This window comes from Protobothrops mucrosquamatus, unplaced genomic scaffold (assembly GCF_001527695.2).
Source record: "Protobothrops mucrosquamatus isolate PMUCROS unplaced genomic scaffold, P.Mucros_1.0 scaffold1498, whole genome shotgun sequence".
In the NCBI taxonomy this organism is placed as follows: domain Eukaryota; kingdom Metazoa; phylum Chordata; class Lepidosauria; order Squamata; family Viperidae; genus Protobothrops; species Protobothrops mucrosquamatus.
The window spans coordinates 316,264-337,680 of record NW_015387672.1 but is presented as its reverse complement, the minus strand read 5'-3'; the positions used below and the strand labels follow the sequence as shown (position 1 = coordinate 337,680).

The 21,417-nt window shown below is 36.1% G+C and overlaps 1 protein-coding gene across 1 annotated transcript in view; it reads right to left on the bottom strand.

The window, feature by feature from the left end:
* Window positions 1–3,421: 3,421 nt before the first annotated feature.
* YLPM1 (YLP motif containing 1) overlaps window positions 3,422–21,417 on the bottom strand; it is a 65,104-nt gene continuing 47,108 nt past the window's right edge. The window contains exons 17-21 of the mRNA XM_015822213.2: window positions 17,906–17,989; window positions 11,198–11,249; window positions 5,765–5,895; window positions 4,053–4,233; window positions 3,422–3,806 (exon numbers count right to left, since the gene is read on the bottom strand). Of these exons, the coding sequence (XP_015677699.2) occupies window positions 4,087–4,233; window positions 5,765–5,895; window positions 11,198–11,249; window positions 17,906–17,989 (414 nt within the window). The 3' untranslated portion in view covers window positions 3,422–3,806; window positions 4,053–4,086. The remainder of the gene's footprint in view (window positions 3,807–4,052; window positions 4,234–5,764; window positions 5,896–11,197; window positions 11,250–17,905; window positions 17,990–21,417) is intronic.

Below are 21,417 nucleotides of genomic sequence, written 5' to 3'. Positions count from 1 at the left end.
TTAGGCAGAATAAAAAAGATAGTATAAATTATTCTTGTACCTGTAATTTATGTAGTACTAATTAGCACCCATAATAGAACTCCTATTTTTTTCTGCAGTATAAATATACAATTTAAATCTAATAAAAATTACTTGATTAACTGAGAAGAATATGAAATATTCAAAGCAACAAGAATTAATAGTTCAGGTTATTGGGGGAGGATACAGATTTAAAGACCAAGGGATAATTTTTTTTCATAATACGTTGGGACATATTTTCCATAATGTGCATTGCATAGTTACTATTGTAGGTAGTGAAAGTTAAACGCTATTCCTTTTCTCCTTTATCCCTAATGGATTTTTAATTATTTTCCTTACTTTACACACTTTGCATGTATTGGTATAAAAAGAAAAATATTATAATAGATATAGAAAAGAGAACTATAGTGCATTTTTCATAATTCTTAGCTTCCAAATACATTCCAGTTTAACATAAATGTACTCAACACAAACAGAAAATACAAGTATAAAATTAAATAGATTTGGAAAGATGCTTCACAAATATAAAAAAACTGAGGTTATGTTTTTAGTCTCAGGCTGTTTCACATATACATTTGTAGTAGCACCAAAATGAATGAGAAATGTGCATCTATTAAAAAGTGTAGTTTGAAATGATATGAATATTCAATGTAGTGCTTTTATGTAATTATTATTCAGCACAAAAATTACTCAATTTTTAATTTCCACTTGATGGCAAAGTAATTGAAATAAAGTTTATACACGTGTATTCATATACATGTCTGTTCATCAGTCTGTTAAGCAAGAGAATTTTTGAAAAAGAAATGATATTCTCCTTAAATTATAACAACAGTTAAAACAGGACATTACGGCAGCAAAGCTTTTTGATCGTTAATTTTGTTATTATTTATTAAAATTTGTTTTTTATAACATTTACACCAGTTTTAATTAAGTAAATTGTTCATAATTGTTAGAAATATGTTTATTGAATATCCTGTGTAAAGGAATAAAAACTACCATCCTTATTTTGAAAAATGTGATTAGAAAAGTTAAATTCTACAGTAAAATGATGAGGTGCATGGAAAAGCAAAGTTTTGATGATTAGGAGCTATTTGACCGTTATCATGCAATGAAGTTGTGTTGTTCGTAGCAACAGAGTAGATAATATATGGTTGTGAAGGTTGGACTTTAAAAAACCAAGACAGGAAGAAAATTGACTCATTTGAGCTGTGATGCTGGAGAAGGCTTCTGCAGAGCATATTCCTTGGGCAGTAAAAGTGACTAAGAAACAAGTACTGGAGCCCATAACACCAGACCTTATCACTGAACAACAAAATCACAAAACTGCATCTCACTTATTTTGGCCATGTCATGCAAAGGAATTCATTGGAGAAAGCAATTATGTTTAGAAAAGTTAATGTTAAAAGGGAACAAAGCTGACACTAGCCAGAGTATAGAACAGTGGTTCTCAACCTGTGGGTCGGGACCCCATTTGGGGTCGATCGATCATTTCATGGGGGTCGCCAAGCAAGGCTGTCCGCCATTTTTTTTGTCCATTTTTTTTGTCCGCCATTTTCCCCCCTTTTCCGGCGGGTGCCTTACCTCCCTTGGGCTGGGCCAGCTGGTGGTCAGCCTGCTCCGTCTCTGCCGCTTGCCAGCTATGCCTCGGCCGGCGCAGGGGGCAGAACCACGCATGTGCGGCACTCCCGGGCAGGGAAAGTCCTCGACTTACGACCGGTTGGGTAGTCCTCGACTTTCGACCGGTTTAGTTCTCGACTTACGACCGGTTTAGTCCTCGACGTACGACCGGTTTAGTCCTTGACTTACGACCGGTTGGGGTCGCGGCATTAAAAAGGTTGAGAACCACTGGTATAGAACAACTCAAAGAAATAGCGCAAGATCAAAAGACATGGAGAGACTTGGCCCAAAAAATCACCAAGAGTCGGTCACAACTGAATGGATAACATCATCATCACTTATAAGCTTTGAGATATTTTTAAAAGCCCATATACCGAATACCAGCTGTGTGGAAAATAATTATGCACACCTGTCCATTCCTGCTAACTGAATACTATAACACTCATAAAAACATCAGTAAAACAAGCCAAAACAGTATACAATCCACTTTCTTTATTTGAGCCTGAATGTTAATGAACTTTATCAATTTTCAGTGCATTCTGAGTTGCTTCTGACTTTGCTAACTCTGCAAGGGGCAGAGAAAAAAAATTAAGGATTTAGAGTTGAAAATTTTTAAGTAAATTGACATTATGAAAATTTTGGAATTTCACAATTTCTGAAAACATCACCAAGTATGTTATGTCAAACTTTTTTTCATTTCACATTTGCCTGTTTAATTAAATTCGAGAAACTAAACAGTATTTTCCCCAGGATGAAAAACAGTAGAATTTTTCAAGAGCAGAATTTTATAGATGTGAGAAGCATGATCATATTAAAAATAAGTGCACAAAACATTTGGATTGAACAAGCATTTTTTTTTATATATTTGGAGCCAGTTGCTATTTCATCCACTAATGGGTTTTATTTAGCACCAAATAGAGTGTAATTCTAATATTGCAAGGCAATCATAAAAACTGTCTAATGTGTTCATAATTGCTGTGAGATGAAGATTCAAAAATAACTTACCAATATTAAAAGTTACTGTGGCATAAAGATAAATTGTGTAAATGAATATGTTTTTGCAGTCTCCTAACATTCTATATATTCAGATATATCAATAGCTTCTAATTATACATATTTAATTAAACTGGATAAAGTCATGTAAATAAATGCATTTTAGGAGCAGCTATTCCTTAAGTACTAAAGAGGAACAGAGGAAAAACACATCAATAATAACATGCCTATGAAGAGAAACTAGGATAAAAAGTTAATTGCATTTGTTAATTAATAAGCACGGGAAATAAATAAGATATGCATATCTTATTTATTTCTATTTAAATGGATACTCCTCTTGTCACACACTGGGTGATGCACAATTGAAACCATAAAACATACAATGCTAGACCTACAATTCAAAACAAAAACATCGGCAAAGAATAAAAAGCAATATATCAACCCACCCTGTAGGATATATACCATTCCGAAACTTGCTTAATCAAATTATTTGGCGACAGATTATTTTCACTCAAATATGAGTTAAAGTTCTCGTTTTTGTGACAGCTGAGATGGCTTTAAGCCAATGCATTGATGAGTGTGTAAAGAATAAAGCTGTTTGGAGAATAAAAATGCTTTGATTTGTGTATAAGGAAATAGGGCACTTTAATGACCAGAAACATTTTGGGCCCAGCCTCATTTCATTTACTTATCTTCTCCTTGCCAATCTCCAACACGCTATTTAGAGAAGTTCTTGTTTTAAAAATCAAATCCAGAGATAATAGCCAATGTAAATATATGGTCAACCACATTATTAGGTTCATAATGAAAGTTTATTGTTCTGTTTCCTAGTACAATAAACTACCAAGTTTGTACAGTATAAAATGACAATAGCACAAAGCAACAATACAAAGTAATGCTGACATTCTGTCAGGGGTACAGCAGAGGAAATGGCTTCAGTACTGTCTTGCAATTCTACTGTACACATAAAAGCTAAGACTACCGATTTTAACATAAATTTTTTTCACATTGAGATGCAAGAGGATTTTATATAACTTGGGGATCCTGGATATCGCCAGTTAATAGGCAAGGAACACAATGAAATAAAAAATTCAAAAGGAAAGAATCACAAAGCTCTCTAGATGGGCAATGACATGTTCCATACCACCTTGTGTACATCTCTCACCAAAGCAAACAGCCTGTAGAGAAAAACAAAAAGGTTAGATGATGAGCCAGTATATAGGCCTGAGAAAAGTAATCACAGCTGAGAGTAAACCAGGATTTCCCCAATTTTTGAACTGTGCTATTCTTGTTCCTCCAAACTGCATATAGTCCGAGATTAGACAACTGATTTTAACTAAATGATTAAAATCCAGATCCATCCCCCAGGTGCTCTTTAGCTCATTCTCAAATACATATGAAAACATAGAAAGTTCAGCTCTAACCTTAAAGGAAGACATCTTCCATGTGCCAACTGATTCAGATGTATTTGGTGCGATTGAGGGCTTTCTCAGCAAAATGACCACTTTCATCTGTGATTTTCTCCCAGTCTGTTTGTCCCACAACAAAACCAATGGCCCTCTTTCTGTCTGCATCCTTTTTTTCTTCAAGGTCTGCCCACCTTACCTATAAGAAAAAGATACACTGCTTGGGTAACAGTAATTTTAGGAAAGAGAAGCAGCATGCATAAATCTCTGATACAATTTTACCCCCTGCAGAGATTTTAGACGATTAAGAAAAGTGATTAGCCATCACTTCACTTGAGCTTCCTAATGTATTTAGAGGTGAACAAAATTTAAGTCTTACCCATGTTTTAATTTTGTGATTTTAAAAATCAAGCATTTGGATGAAGATGATATTTATAAAGAGAAAAAGGATAAGAATATTCTTTTTAATCTTGCCCTCTTTCACAAACCTTCCTACTTGGAAAAATGGATGAAAAATGGATTTTTTTCAAAGAGTTTCATTTTTATTTTTCAGAGCTTGCTAACTTATATTTTAAATCCAGTTTCTTATTGGACAAGGAGCTATTTATTCCCTTAGAGTTTGGTGTGACTGTTCCACACACCTTTAGAATTCCTCTAACAAGCACTGAGGATACTGGTGCTTTCTTCAGAAGCACCAAATATGCATCTGTTTTCTGAATATATGGGAATGTTGCTAATTTTTTACCATTGGAGTTTTGATACTGTCTTCTTTGGTTGCTGAAGTTAAATGTTGTTATATTCAGCTTCATTCTAGATATATATTACCAATATCATATCATGACCATATATCACCAATATCATATCATAACCAGTCTGATTTCAAAGTTTACTCTAAGCACTTGGGATACAAGTTCAACTTTCTTTCATCCATATTATTTATTTGTAAAAACTATACTAATTAGATTACAATGAAACTGAGAAACAAAACATTGAAGTAATGAGGGGAAAAAGATATGTCAGTGAATCTTGTTCCACTGACTTTGCAAGCTATAAAATTTGTTGGTGAGATGGACGGTCAAAAGCAGGAAAACCTCATAAAGATTTCTTTTATTGCAATCTAAACAATTTTTGCATACCCCTTGGTAAAAAAGTGAAAAACTATTTCAAGGAGGAGATATTGACAAAGTAATCAGACCACTCTCAATTGCTGAGATAACACAATGCTCCCTTGTCTTGATCCAGTTGCATTTAGTTGACTAGTTTGGATGGGAGAGGAATATGTATTCTACTGAAAAATAAGGTTGTGTTGGTCTAAAGTGGTCAGCCCACAGTCACTTTCACAGCTCTTGGAGTCCCCACTAACCATAACTACTGAATGGTTATTGCCATTTTGAGATAACAAACACATAAAACTGTAAAATTTCCAATAGGCGGTTCAATGCTGAAAAAAAATTGTCTCACCAACTCCATCCATATGTAACATGACTCCACGTAACATAACAATGTTAAGTATACTGAAAGGTTGTTCTCTCCAGATAGAAAAGAATCATACACTAACACAATCTATCTAATATACTTTTTAGCGATAGCATTCCATTAACAAACATATCACCATTGCAAGAGGGAATAGCCTCATATAACTATTTATCCTATCAGAACGGCCAGGTTTTAAGAGCTTTCCTGAAGCTCAGTGCAGCTGGGGTATGTTAAACAAAAATGATATTTATTACCCTTTTTTTTCCAGGTTCAGAAGCACGACTATCATAATCATCTGGAAGCTGAAGGTAATCTTCCATTCTGCTGGCAATTGCTTCCCAGTCACGCTTCCTCTTAGTACCAGTTCGCAACCCATCCAATTTGTCTGAGAACAAACACATAGCCTTATGGTTAAATAAAATTTTGTATACATAAACACAATACATGGAGATTTTCTTAAACAGATCACTGACAATATATAGTGGTGAAAGCCAATTAGTGGATGTCTTTGTGAGTGGCATAAATTCAAAATGGAGCACCCGAATTCTACCCTTTTGAAATTCAGTCTTTTGTGTGCAAAAATATGAACATGCATATGTGTAAGAGAAACTACTTCTTGCCTCGAATAGCTAACAGAATCCATGTACAATGGTGACACTTCAACCACTTCTGATGACCAGTTTAGAAGTTCCATTCTATATTTTAAGCCAAAACTATGGAAGATGCATGAGATGTTCCATAAATAATGAAACATTATTTCAGAACAACCACCAGACAAAGAACTTGAATGTAATGCAGAATACCAGCTAAGGAGGAATTAAATCCAAAAGCAGATCAGAGTTTTTTGCCTTTGTTTCAGTAGCTGATATAAAGTTGAAATATGTGGTTGTAATAATTATTTGGTATGGATCAACACATTTTTCTAAACAGTATCTTTCAATCTTATTACTAAGAAGCCATTTCTACAGGCTACATGCAAGCACATATAAGTAAAACTAGTGTTTTTCTTACACAAAAACAATTGTTTTTCTCATTTACATTTATTATTATAAATACACCTGTATTTAAATGCAAAATGGAACATTTTAACTTTTAAATGATTATCATAGACTATTACAAATAGTCTATAGTTTCTGAATGGAGTTTTAAATAACTTACATACTTATTTCTTAACAAAACAGGCAGAAAAGTGGCACTGATGTGAAAATTAACGTATTACATTTCTCTATATCAGAATTATCTCTCTCCTAATAATGTATATGTTTTTGTTATTTTTAGTGGAAGAACTTAAAAGTTTTGCAAAATTGCAATAAGTGGGCTATTAAATATAGTGTAAGATTTTTTTTAACAGCCAATTAAACATTTTCTGCCTGTGTTTAATTTAGCTGTTAACAGAAAAAAATAATCCGGTTTAAGGTCTTTAGTTTCTCTGTCATAGTAAAATGTATTGAAATCTATTGAACATTATTCACAAATTGTCTTACTAAAACCAATTTCATTTAAGAGATAGATTATCAGCAGCATGAAATAATGTGTAAAAACCATGATGAAATATAGTGATATGTACATTTCAGGTTATATGTGATTTATATTATAACTATACAGAAACTGCCACAAACTCAGATCACAATCCAAATAATCCTGCACACAAGCCAAAAATATTATTAATTAGGTATGTGTATATTGTGTGTGGTTCTATTTGCTAATTCTTCTTGCCTTTAAGAACAGATTCAGGAAGGAAAAATTGAATGGGAAGGCGAGTATAAAAGGATATAAAAGGCTTTCTTTTTACTGCTGCAACCACAAATTGTTAATAGGCACATCTGGTCAACATGGAAAGATAATTCTTGTGTTCAATGGATACAAAAATAGTTTATGCAATATTCAGCTAGAAAACAAAGAAATTCTAAGGAACAAAGTTCTAAGACACCAAATTATATGAGTAGAATTGTGTCTATTTCCATCAAGTCTGATTTACTACTGCAATAATGGCAAGATTGATGCATGAAAGGAATTATTATGAGGTAAGTAATCCAAAGAATTAACAGCAGCACTAGACATTTTAATTCACATATTATTCCTTTATAAGCAAAAAGTTGGAAATGTACAGGAGGAGACACTAATATAACATGCTGTATTATGTTACAGGTAGTATTTGAAACAAATAACATCTGAAATATGTTTTTAGAACCAGGAAGCTAATACTTAGTGACATTTTATTGATTTTGTTAGCATTGGGAGCAACAGCATTTGAATTTCAGAAGAACTTTGGAAAATGAACATTATCATTGTATTGTCTGACTGTGGTCAAGTTATGTAACTAAGAAGATGTGGGAGTGTTTTTGTACTTTTCATCAGTTTTTAATAATACTGACCAGAGTACATGTTTATATTCTCCATCTCCAATGGAAACTGGAGGTTTCTGTGTCTACAATTCAATATGACCAATTGGTTCCAAAAGATTGTGTTGGAGGATTGCTGCTTTGCTCCACTACATATTGTACATGCTTTAGATTTCTACAAAATTTCATTTGCCTGATAGTACTTAAAATCTACTTGACATTACTAATGTCAACAGGAAATCTACAGTAAATGCTTATTAGTATACCGTAAAACAGGGGTGTCAAACTCACGTCACATGACATGTCGCGATGTATCATGACTTTTTTTCCATTGCCGGCAATGGGGTGAGCGCAGTTTCGACATGACGCATCTGGCCCATGGGCCAGCAGTTTGACACTCCTGCCATAACACAAAGAAAACCCCCACCCAAAACCTTTCTGCTGTCTTTTCATTAAGTTTAGAAAGACTGCAGATGTTCTGAACCAGGTGTTTAGATTTGATAAGCTGGAAGAAAATCAGTAAGCAGAAGTTAACAAGTATGTAACAACTGTCAGATTATATCAAAAGTGAAGGCATAGCTCATTCTCATTGTTACCTAATAACTGTAGTTTTTCTTATTTATGGTTTACATATTTTATTTATGTGCCATCCAACATCAAACTCAATACAGTCAGCTAAGACTGCAGCACATAGGTTGCCAAAATATAAAAGGATGGTCTGAGTAGTTTAACAACCTTTAATTGATCAGATCCTCTGCATGTGTGTGTTATTACAAACTGTTATAAATAAGCTATATACTTTTCATAGCTCATTTCTTTAAATCAACTTCAGCTGATACACCAAAGGTAGCCCTCTTGGGAGGTCTCCACACCATGGCAATATAGACACTGGACTAAAATGATTTGGTTTATTTGGGGCTACATTAAGATCCTATTCAGTAATTTAAATTAATTCAGAATGCAGCATCCAAAAATGTAATCTACTGTAACAATCATCTTTGCATTGTTTAAATAACTTTATTATATTCAATAGCTTCCAATTATAAATAAATAAATAGGCAAGGTCAGGACAAGGATTTTAGATCATGTTTAATAGCTCCATTCATACACCCTGGTGAGATGGATTGCAATCATAGGTAGCCTTCTTTGCTACAGCTTTTGTTGGGAGTTTTTTACTGCTTGTTTTCACTAAAGCTCCTACAGGTTAAAATGATTTTATTTTTTCCATAGTTTTATTTTGGCATTGAACTATTTATTGTTCATTTTGATTATATGGTAAAGCTATCACAAACACAACGTGAAGTGAAATAGAAATATTTTAAATCATTTCAGGACTTTTTATTTTAAAAATATTATTGCAAAAAGTGACACCAGTTCTTATGAGATTATATGTCCATTTAGAACAATCCATGAAAATAAACCATGTCACATGAATGCATGAAGTAAACTCTTATGATGCACGAACGCTCAGAGATTCACCATATGTAGCATACACCACAGAGCTAGCAAGGAATGTTTCCATAATATGGTAGAAAGCCATATTACTAATTCTTTGCTTGTGACTATTTTAATGTATTTTATTGGATCAAGTTACGTTAAGATTTCTCATTTTTATATCTTATACAATGCCACCGGACCCTTTGCCTCCTTTGCTTAAAATATTGAATTTATCTTAGAAGGAAAAACTTACAGATAATGGCATTACTAGGAAACTAAGTCATGCAACAGGAAGATAATGTAGCCTCCAGGATTGGGGGAGGGGGGAAAATAGAATGATCTGAATAAACATGCAAAGAATTTAAGATGGTATACATGGATATAGAAAATTAAATCAACAATATGTTAAATATTGAACAAATCCTTAATTGTGGCAAAATGTGTATACTTTTCTACAGTCATTTAATAACTGATGAATTAATCAAATTATTAATTTATATGGTATAAAAGATACAAATGATATTAATGATATTAAGCCATTGGCTTCATAGTAAATTCTATATTCAGTGAATACACATACTTGCTTTAATCAAATCTTTTTCAACTGCTCAGCATTCTATTTTGGCCTTCTTGCTGAGCACAAGTCATATATTAGAAAGGCATGATGGTGGAGTTCTTTTTGACATTTTAATTGTTCACTAAAAGAACAGATCTGTAAAAAAACCTTATATATGTATAATCTTATACCAATCCTTCAGATTTCTTCAAGTTGTTCCCTATAGTGAAAAAGTGTGTAAAAACATTAAACAAACAGATCTATATTAAAAGCGAGCATTTAATGAATCCTCCCTAATGCTGTATTTGCCTTGAATGTTATTATCCTCTGAAAATCAAAGCACTTGAAAGGGAATACTTATTGATATATTGTCCTATAAAACCTCCTGGACTAGTAAGATACATTTACCATTGACTTAACTCAATATGTTACAGAAACTGAAGTATATCAAAAATTCCTTGATGTCTCTTCATATGACATTGTTCATCATTATGACCAGCTGTAGTTCCAGATACATTTAAAAGCATCAAACTGGGACAGCCACATTATTATTATTTTATTCTTGCCATGGATATACCAGAACACAAAGTGCTGATAAAGATACATTTCTGTGTTCAAACTATCTTCCTTTTTAATCTGATATATTATTATTTCTACTAAAAATTTTCTGTTCTTCAAATGCTATAACTCAATGGCTGTAACTATTTAAGATAGTACTTTTAAAATACAAAAGAACATACTTACACTGGTCAAATAATAGTTTTAAAGCAATGGCTTCCAAGAAAAGAACATAGCAAATGGCTTAAATGAAAATAAGAAAGGATATAAAATCTCACCTTTCTGCTTCTTTTCTCTGAGAAGCACTGGAGCTCCATTAAATTATAGAATGTACTCACACATAACAATGTTATAAAAGATTAATTATGCTTTGAAATGATACCCATATGTGCTAACCCCAATACTGCCAAACCAAGGCATAATGTTGAACAATAATGTTAGTCTAATCAGAGTTTAACATATAGATATAATGGTCTAAAGAATGGCATACATAAAGCTGGTCAGCTCTGTAGGAAATACTATAAGCCACTACAAATAATCCCTTTTACTCACTACTCATTTATTTGAATATTAATATATAAGAAACTGCATCACAAAAGTATTCTCAAGTAACTAAATTTTAAAAATCTGATTATTATAGCATTGCAGCTGCAGAGATAAAAGGATATTACACTGCCTCGAGGCAGCTGTATCATCAAAAATGTCAAATTCAGTATATTTTTCTCAAGCATGTGATCAGACCATATTGTGTGAATATGAGGATTTTTTGTTAATAAAATAAATTAAATACCCACCTAATTTTGCTTCAGAAGTATCCATCTCCCATTTGCTTTTCGGAATGTAACCCTAAATCATATACAGAGAGAAGCTCGAAGGATTAGAGAGAGATACAGAAAGCATATAACATATTTTATCCTGCAACAGAATTATACTGCAAACATTTTCTTAAGATACTCAATCTGAACTGTAAACTTGATTTGAAATTGTAAAACGCTGCAATATGAAAAATATTCATAGTCACTCTGCATCCAGTACAAGAGTATTTCTCACAATAAGAGTGTATCTTACAATAATTTCACAATAGGAAGTATCTCATAATAATAAGGTATGACATATTTCTCAGTGTTGCATGTGTTGCGTGATCAGAATTCATATATGTGCATCAGGGATTTCCACATAGTATTTTATAATAGTATCTTCACAGGTCATCTTTCTATATGGGAACAGTGTGGGATGAAGACTTCAGAAGCCCACTATATAAGCATGAATATCTTTGACAATTGTTTTGAGTTTTATTTTTAGGGACTCTTCCACAAATGTTTAAAAAAGTATTCTAAAATTGCTTCTTTTTTATTAGCATGGGTTTCTGCATTTTAGTTCAGCCCTCAATATGTATTTTTAAGAATCAGAAAAGAACTTAATCACAAAAAGCATGTATTACTGAATTCAAGAACTGATTGAAAAAAACAGTTAAAACCACTAGAAATGACAGAAAGCATTTATTAATGGAAATCTCACATTTTTAGTTATCAAAAATATGTAACACATGACCTTCAGAGTCTGACCCAGCAGAGTACATATCAATCAGGTAGGATACCACAAGTGACCCACGTTTTCAAAAAGATGAAATTTCACTCATCAGCTATTTAGAGATTAGATCCAAATTTTGCTTTTCCTTCTGAACAGCTGATGGCATATTTCACCTTTTTTGTCCACCGAACTCTCGTATTTGGATGGAAAACCAATGCAGCAAGGGCGCACATGTGTGTGCAGGATTCCTCATCCAACCAGAGACATGTACTTGTTTCCTAGTTAAATTAGGGTTTAGGACTAATAGTAGAATTATAACCCAATACTTCAGTCATTGTTTAATACATTTTATTCCATACAACTCTTGGTTCAAATTGATTTAAAGTACCATTTTTATAATTTGTATAGAAATATTGCTGTTTGATAGGCTGCCTGATTTAGAAATAGATAGTGCCATTATTTGGAATGTAGACTGCAGCTCTTAGGCACTGCTTGATCTGAAGCCACTTCTAACTGCAAGAAGCATGAACACTTTTTAGCGGCTGAGACTTTAGCAACATTGTTTTCTGGAACTGTATGCTTATGTTCTACGAACTTCCACATTCCATTTCTTTAACAAGCTGCTATTGACAAATGTCTGGAAAGGCTGAGGAAAAAGTTGCTGGCCCAGCAAATTGATTAATTTGCACTGGTTATTTGTTGGTTTCTGCTTCAGATCCAAAGGCCGATTCTTGCCATCCTGTACAGATTATGTTCTTTTTGCTGTCAATATCTGAAATTTGGCAGTTGTCTAAGAGAAACGGGATATGTTTACTACAGGTAGCAGCAGTATAGAATATCACAATACTTAATTCTCAGATGGTAGTTAAAACCCTGGCACTTTAGGGTGGAATGATTGTACTGTCCATTTATTTATTTTTCTTCTTATGTATAATTCCATAGGCAATTACCATTCTGGTTTCTGAAGAATCGACTGAAATAGCTGTGTTATTTCATAACAATAACATTTGTTCTATAATGTACTTTGGAGATGGGTGTTTATGTTGGTAACTTAGTTATTTAGTTATTTATATGTACACTATTTACTCCATGAAAAACAATTATCTTTTTGATAAGAATACATTCATTTGGAAGAATAAACTACGAAAGAAAAATTCAACGTTGGAAATTTTTGATGAAAAGCAGACAATGGAAAAACAGTATAGGAAAGTGTTTATTTTTCCCATCTGTGCTGCAACTACAGTTCTGCCTTTTCTTTATTTGGTCTTCTTGATCATTTTTGTCTTCTAAAAAGAAACAATACAATTTGGAAGGAATAAAATTAGCATCCACTCTCAGGCCGGCAGATACATGATTCCAACATAAAAACGTTAAGAACTTGAAACGTAGAAAGCGTAAGAATAAAAACACTTGTATCACTGATCCAATTAAAAGAAGCATTGTGTAATTAAAAAACTAATATTACTTATCTTTAAATTTCATTTACCTGAATGATGATTACTAATCTTGAAGGCTTTAAGAGAATATGATACATTCATGGATGACAGGAATTCAAGGCATATATAGACATAGCTATTAGTAGCCATTTCCAGAATCAGAGACTGCATTTTTTCTGACCAGTGACTGAAACACAGCAGTGATCAGAGGGGATGTTCTACAGGCTTTCCATAGCATTTTCTTGACTACTATAGAAACCAAGATACTAGGTTAAAGATGTTGGTGTGATCCAGCAGTTTTTCCAATGATGTAGTCATAATATTTATGAAGAAAATAAATATTTATTACAAGAAAATCCAGGCAGCTAAAGAGAAATTGCCTGTGAAGATGGGTATCTCTTCTGTCCATTCAGAAGAAATAGTTTTAAACTCCTTTCACAATAAAATTTCTGCCCATTTTGGGAGCAGATCGTCAGAATCCTGGAGAAAAGGCTTTAATTTCTGAAATCAAAACTTTTAGCAATCCATGATGCTTTAAAAAGAAAAGAAAGAGAATTGATATCATAAAAAATTGTGCTTTGGGAAATTTGGTGATCTAAGTTGAGACCATGGGTCTCTTTCCATATAACCAGAAAAGAATCTTATAATCAGTATAGATTCTATTTCTATTTCAAAAGGTAGAACAGCCAACTATTGGATGTACAGCAACTGTAACTTTGGTTCAGAAATGGACAATCCTTTCAGGAATACACTATGTCTGAAGCAATCTACTGCACGAATGTTCTCCATCTTCTGCTTGATTTAGAAAGACTCAGGCCTCAGTGATTATAGAGGAAAATCACCCTATAAAATTCATTTTCTCAGGAGATTGGAATAACAATAGAAGCTATGTTTGATAACAAAGTTGCTATAAAATAAAAAAAATGGTTCCAATAATAGCAATGAAAACTCCCAAACTTTAACAAAAACTATCTGAATGAGAAGTTAAGTTACGAAAACTGTATTTCCAGTTAGCTTGATTTATTATTGTTCTTTGCATGGAGAAAAGGTTAATCCAAGCTGTTCTTTCTTTAGCAAAGTTGTAAGTGTAGATATTTTGCTATCAAGCTTATTATCTGACCATCCATTTAATAAGCTGAATATATTTCAGGAGCAATCTAGACAAGTTGTCATTCTGTTCTTCATTGGATCATCAAATAGTTCTCAAACACTTCAGAAAATCATTGATTCTATATGCTGGTAAACTTCTGCAAAAAATTATTTTCAATAATGCTATGCATATTTGGGTTTTTAATACCTGCTTTCCTCCAGGATATCTATTCTTTGTAGTGAATATTCATGCAAGAATTAATAGGAAATGCTATGTAACATCCCAGTGCTCTGAGAGAGACAACATGACACTAGATATGAGAAGGATCTACATATTTTCTCAATCAATCTGATCGTAAGGAACTGTATAAATCTAAGTCTGGGTCCAGAGTAATTTATATGAAAAGTTTTTGATGTCTTTCCAAGGTAAACAGCAAAATCTGAATCTAGAACATTCAAAATCATACATCTAGGTGTGTAGAGTTGGAATATATTATCTGAACCTTTTGCATTCACCTCCATTTTCAAAATTTCAAGTTCCCTGTCACTAAAGGTTCTATCTAATAAGCACCATCTTGGTGCAAAGATTTTGTAGTAGGATAAAGAGCAAAATATAATAACACATTAGCTTTTAACATGAAAGTACCTAAATAAAAAGAGGTGATTCAATAATGTGGAAACAGTATGTAATATAAATAAGAAATCTACAAAGAATTGGGCATTCACTATGCATCCTTCATAGTTTAGTTGTTAAAATGGTGACAGATTATGTTGGTAGTGTTCTGCAAAAATAATTACAAATTCATTTTATTTGCAGAAATTATTTTAAATGTTATCTTTTCAAAAATTTAATTTCAAAATAAGAGCAAATCATAAAACCAAGTCAGTAGCAGGCTTCTGAAAGATTATGTCCAGCTATATTGCAAAAAAATAAGAATGTTGTGTTTCCTTGTGTATGTGTATGAGAAGCACCTTGATAATACAAAAGGTAAAAGATACATAGTTAACTTTCCTTTTTTTTTCTTAGTAATTTTTTTCAGACTTTAATTTCCTAGAACAATCAATACATTGGATTATTTTCTACTGGTAGATGCCTTGAGACCAAATGTTATCAATGAGAAATTGATTACATTTGAGAAATATTTTGTCATTTCCAGCTAATGCTGCTCATCTGCCAAACGGCTTATCTCATAACATCCAAATGAATTCTTTAGCTGCTCGGGGGGAAGGGGGGATTCATTCAAAGCTGTTATATCTGTATGTATATGTACACATATACATGTACACATATGGAAACACACAAATGAAGTAGTGAGAGGAAAGAAATTTATGCAGTCAACATGAAACAACAGAATCGCTCCAGTTGGTCACATCCTCATAAAATGTTATCAGTACAAATAAGTACAAGGAGGGCAACTGAAAACATCTATTTGGACTTCAGAGTGTCTTGGATAAAAAATGTTTCATGTTGACAACAGACAAAGAAACTTGTTTCCATAATAGGGATTCATTAATTATTTCTTGATGCCTTTGATGAACCATCTAACAATTCAGTTGGGTATCCTGGAAGGATCCAACTATTACCATTACCATTTCAGTCAATGTCAGACAGTATACTCTTTATTTTCCTGGAGAACTGGTTCAAAAAGTAAAATCTAGAAATATCAAACAAATATGTATTGTGAATGGACAGAGGAGGTGCTAAAATTTCCTTGAAAGTTCTTTATCCAACAAATAAGTAACAGCATAAAAAACCTTCAGCAACTTTTTTGCTTGACTTGGTTGAAAGAGGGAGAACAAACCTACCTTATGGATTAGTAGCTAATTCTCAAGCACAATCCAGTTGCACTCTATTAAAGGATAAATGTTGGTTGTGAACTCCCATATATGGTTGAAAAGCTGTAGTAAACCTACACCTCAATAGCAATTATCCACTTTTTCAGACAGAAGGGCATCAATGTTAAGGACTGCCAATTTGTTGATCAAGTAGGCTTGGATCTTCTAGACTTCCTTGAGGTTGTAAAAATTGCATGTTGATCAGAATTTCCCTTCTTCCCCACTCCATAAGTATTTATCGAACTTTCTCTCTAGTAGTTGGCTGCTGTTGGATTTGGTTAGAAGTTTTAGCCATATATTTCTTCAGTTTATCACAACAGCTATCATGAGCCATATAGAAAACTGTATTCAGGTATACCTAAATACCCTTATTTATACCCTTCCAAGAAGCACTTGTGGCTTGTATTGGTGCAATTTTTCCCCTTCCTGAAAACATTTACTGAGCTTCAAGCAAGATGAAACATATTCCCCCAAAGTAGAAATGGTGTAGCTTCAACAAAATAGAAGTGCTGAGAGTCACTTGGATTTTCAAGTGTGGCAGGAGGTAAATATAATAAATAAAATAAAATAAAAACTACATTCTTAGTCTTCAAGCCAAAACAGGTTGCCAGAAAGAGTACAAGGATCAAATCTAGTAATTTAGAATTGGTGGAGGTATTGTGTTCCAGTGTATCCCTTCCTATTTTACCCAGTAAGTCCATGCTTTTAAGAGGAAAGAAATACACAAATTTCTATCCCCTGATATGATATTTATGATTATAGCTTTGCCTCGTATTGTATTGTCAAAGGAGTCCTGCCCTTCAGCCAAAAGCTGAATTGAAACTAGAATTTCAATTGATGGAATGAGCTGTTTTATGCAGGACTGTGCACTGATCTAGACTCAAAGATGAAAAAGTGATTTACATTTCACATCCTTCAATCAAGCACATTTTTGGCTGGGATTGCATGTGGCAGCTGTTCAAGCCCAGGGAAGGTGCAGCTTTTTAAAGAAGCAACTGTCAGGTATAAGACAAGCACCCACACAATTGCCTTTTCCCCTTTGAATGTGAATTGCTGCCCAACTTTAGAAAGAATTAATTAGCCCTTTGCTCTTTTCCTATGAATAAGTATTCTATGCAAATTCCTTAAAAGCTTAACACTGTGTGCATAAATTCCTCTGAATAAGCTTCACTGAACATAATGGAATTTATTTCTGAGCACACAAGTTTATGTTTATGTGTAAGAGATATCCTGATATGTAACAAAGATTAGTTACATATAGTTCTTATGAAAATGGCTAATGAAACAATCAATTTAACTGTCTTCTATACTGGTTATCCAAATGTGAATCTCTCTATTGCATATGAAAATAGATTTTTCACTAACTTGTAGCTTGTATAAGTTTGTAACTTCTATTAATAGAAGACAGAATGTTGATCCCTAGTACTCAAGATTTAAATATTCCAAAGGAATTATTAAATATTAATTTATATATTCAACTCAGTGCTCTTAAAATGATAGAATTAGCAGCAGTGACTGGGAATGTGGTGGTGAGAAAGCAAACTGAATTCTAGCAAGTACAAACTCTGTTATGGATTATACTAAAAAAAATGTTGCAGGGGCATTTCCTACCAGTTCACTCTCTTCTTCTTCTGCATCTTTTCTGTTTTCTTCTTTTTGGTCTTCAATATTTGCATCAAAGTCTTCCATCTCCACCTAAGTCAATATATAAGCAGGATTGTATTACTGGAAACCTATTTTGGCCTTAGCGACTTACGGTATAGAAGAATAGCAGCAGAGACCATAAATGTAAACTAACACACAAAACCTTTCTGAGAATTCACTTAAATAGTTACATACTTCACAGGTAACATTTCTATTTTCTACTGAGCTATTCTAGATTTAAAAGGGGCATTGTCTTACCTGAACGCCTTTTCTCAGCATGACGATGGAGAATCCACGAATGGGTTAACCTTGTCTTCCTGCCCTTTAAGACTAAGTCAGTTAATCTTTGCCACGCCTTTCTCCTGGACTAGGAGTCCCCCAGTCACGACGAAGGCGCAGCTGTTGACGACATTTCAATATGGTGGCTCAAAAACCCCTGACCCAGGACCTGACGGACCCTATGGGGGTGGATTCTCCATCGTCATGCTGAGAAAAGGTGTTCAGGTAAGACAACGCTCCTTCTCCAGCATGATCAATGGAGAATTCACGAATGGGACATACCAAAGCCTCACTGTCCCTATGGGAGGGAAGCAGTCTGGGCCTGTGTCCCAGCCTCTGGTACTACTTGCTGTAGCACTCTCCTGCCAAATGAGGCGTCCGCAGAGGCAAATTTATTTAGTTTATAATGCCTCACGAGAGGAGAAGGCGAGGACCACGTCGCCGCCCTACATATATCCTCAACTGACGTCTGTGTCGCCCACGCCGCTGAAGTTGCAGCACTGCGAGTGGAGTGTACAGTGATACGACTTGGAACTGGTAGGGAATGTGACTGGTACGCCCCTGCTATGCAAGCCCTAATCTATCTGCTGATAGTGGAGGCAGTCACTTTCTGCCCCATTGAAGAGGGCTTGAATGAAACGAAGAGAGCTTCCGACTTGCAAAAGGACTCAGTTCGCTTAATGTAGTGACGTAAGACTCTGCGAACATCCAAGGTGTGCCATTTATGTTCCAAGTTGTGAGACGGCTGAGGGCAAAAATCTGGCAGCCCTACCTCCTGCGCCCTGTGAAACAATGAATTGATTTTGGGAACGAAGGAGGGATCCAATCGAAGGACCACCCTGTCAGCATGAAAGATGCATAAGTCATCTCTGATAGAAAGAGCTGCCAGTTCAGAAATGCGCCTAGCCGATGTAACGGCTACCAGGAAGGCGACCTTAAGTGTCAAGAACCGTAGAGTGCAGGTTCTGACGGGCTCAAATGGAGGTGAAGTGAGGGCCTGTAAGACCCTGGACAGATCTCAAGAGGGATACCTGTGAACCACAGGCGGTTTAGTGTTGGTTGCTCCCTTGACAAAGGAATGGACCATAGGATGCTGAGCCAAGGGCTCTGAATTGCCATATGGCAATATGTAAGCACCGTGGACAGAGCAGCCACTTGTCTGCGGATTGTGTTGGGCGCTAAGCCCTTCCTGAGTCCCTCCAATAAATAATCCAAAATCCTCGGAATGGTAATTGCCGAGAGGTCTAACTGTTGCTTTGCGCACGAGTTACAGGATTTTTCCCACGTGGAGTCATAAATTCTGTTCCGTGAGGCCTGAATCATAGTAATTACATCTGACAAGTAGGACTCTTGTGTCAGGAGCTGCCGTTCAAGTGCCAAGCGGTTAACTGAAGCCACTGGGACTCTGGATGTTGCAGAATCCCTTGGCTGAGGGAGATTCGATCCTGAGGCATTTTCCACGAAGGAGAAATTGAAAGACTAATGAGGTCGGCAAACCACGGCTGTCTTGGCCAGTGTGGAGCAATAAGCATCACCTCTGCCCGTTCCTGCAGTATCTTTCAGATAACTGCTTGGATCAGAGGGAGAGGAGGGAACGCATACAGCAGACCTCTGGGCCATGGGCTGCGGAGGGCATCTGCCCTTTCCGCCCCTGGAGATGGGAACCAGGAGAAGAACCTCGGGAGCTGGGAATTCGCCGGAGTAGCAAACAAGTCCAGTACTGGATGACCGAACCTCTCCAATATCTCTCTGAAGAGAGCTGGATGCAGGCGCCACTCGGAGTGATCGTCGCCCTGCTCAAGAAATCCGCCTGCCGATTCGCCTCTCCCGAGATGTGCTCGGCCCTGAGGGAGGAGAGGTTGGTCTCTGCCCAGGTTCCCAACAACTGAGCCTTGGCCATAAGGGACCTGGAACGGATACCCCCTTGCCGGTTTACATGGGCTTTTGCTGCCATGTTGTCCGTGAGGACTAAAACGTGTTGTCTGGCCACTGTGCTGCGGAAGTGGCATAGAGCCAAATGTATAGCTCTGAGCTCCAACCAGTTTATGTTGTGCTTCAAGTCTGACTGGGACCACCGGCCCTGAGCCAATCGTGATTGTAGGTATGCTCCCCAGCCGAACAAACTGGCATCCGAAGTCAGGATGAGCCGGGTGGGTTCCTTGAACAAGGTCCCCCTGGCTACCACTGGGCAGATCCACCAGTGGAGGGATCTTAGGGTCTGAGACGGAACCTTTACCCTTTGGCTGGAGGACCTGGTGCCCAGTCTCTGGAACGGAAGCAAGAACCATTGCAGGTTCCTGGAGTGTAGTCTGGCCCAAGGCACTATCGCTATGCAGGAAATCATCTTCCCTAATAATTTGGAAAGCATAGCCAGGGTAACTACGCGCTCCCTTTGGACCTGGATGACCAGGGCTTGGATGCTGTCCTGATGTTCCCGAGATAGGTAGACCTCGCATTTCCTTGTATCTATTACCGCGCCCAGGTGAAGGAGGCGGGTGGAGGGAACTGTCTGGCTCTTCTGGAAACCCGTGGTCTTAGAGGATCTTGACGGAAAATGCCAGGTCCGACTGAGCCGAGGAGGATTGAATGAAGATGTCGTCCAGGTAACACTGGATACGCATCGGAACGGACCTCAAATGCGTGGCCAGCACCGCCAGGACCTTTGTGAACTCCCCGAGGGCCGATGATAGGCCGAAGGGTAGGGCCCTGTATTGAAAGTGGTGGCCTGCATAGCAGAACCTGAGGAATTTCTGGTGCCCGGGAAGGATGGAAATATGCAGGTATGCCTCTGTGAGGTCAATGGAGGTCCCCTTTTCTGATGCCGGCCAAAATGGATTGGAGCGTTTGCATCTTGAATTTCTTGTATGTCAAGTGAATATTCAATCCCTTTAAATCGAGGATTGCCCTCCATCCTCCCGAGGTCTTGGGAACCACGAACAGAATGGAATAGAACCCCCGTCCCTTTTGCCCTGCCGGTACCGGCTCTATGGCCCGTATCTCCAAGAAATGTCGAATGGCCTCCTTCATGAGGCCTATTTTGACCAGATTTTTGGACAATGGGCAAGAGACGAAATTCCTCGGGGGGGTTGGATATGAATTCCAGAGATAGGTCGAATCTGATGGTGTTGGGGACCCAGAGGTCCGTGGTGGTGGCCTCCCATTTGTGTGCGAAGAAAGCCAACCTGCCACCTATGGGAGAA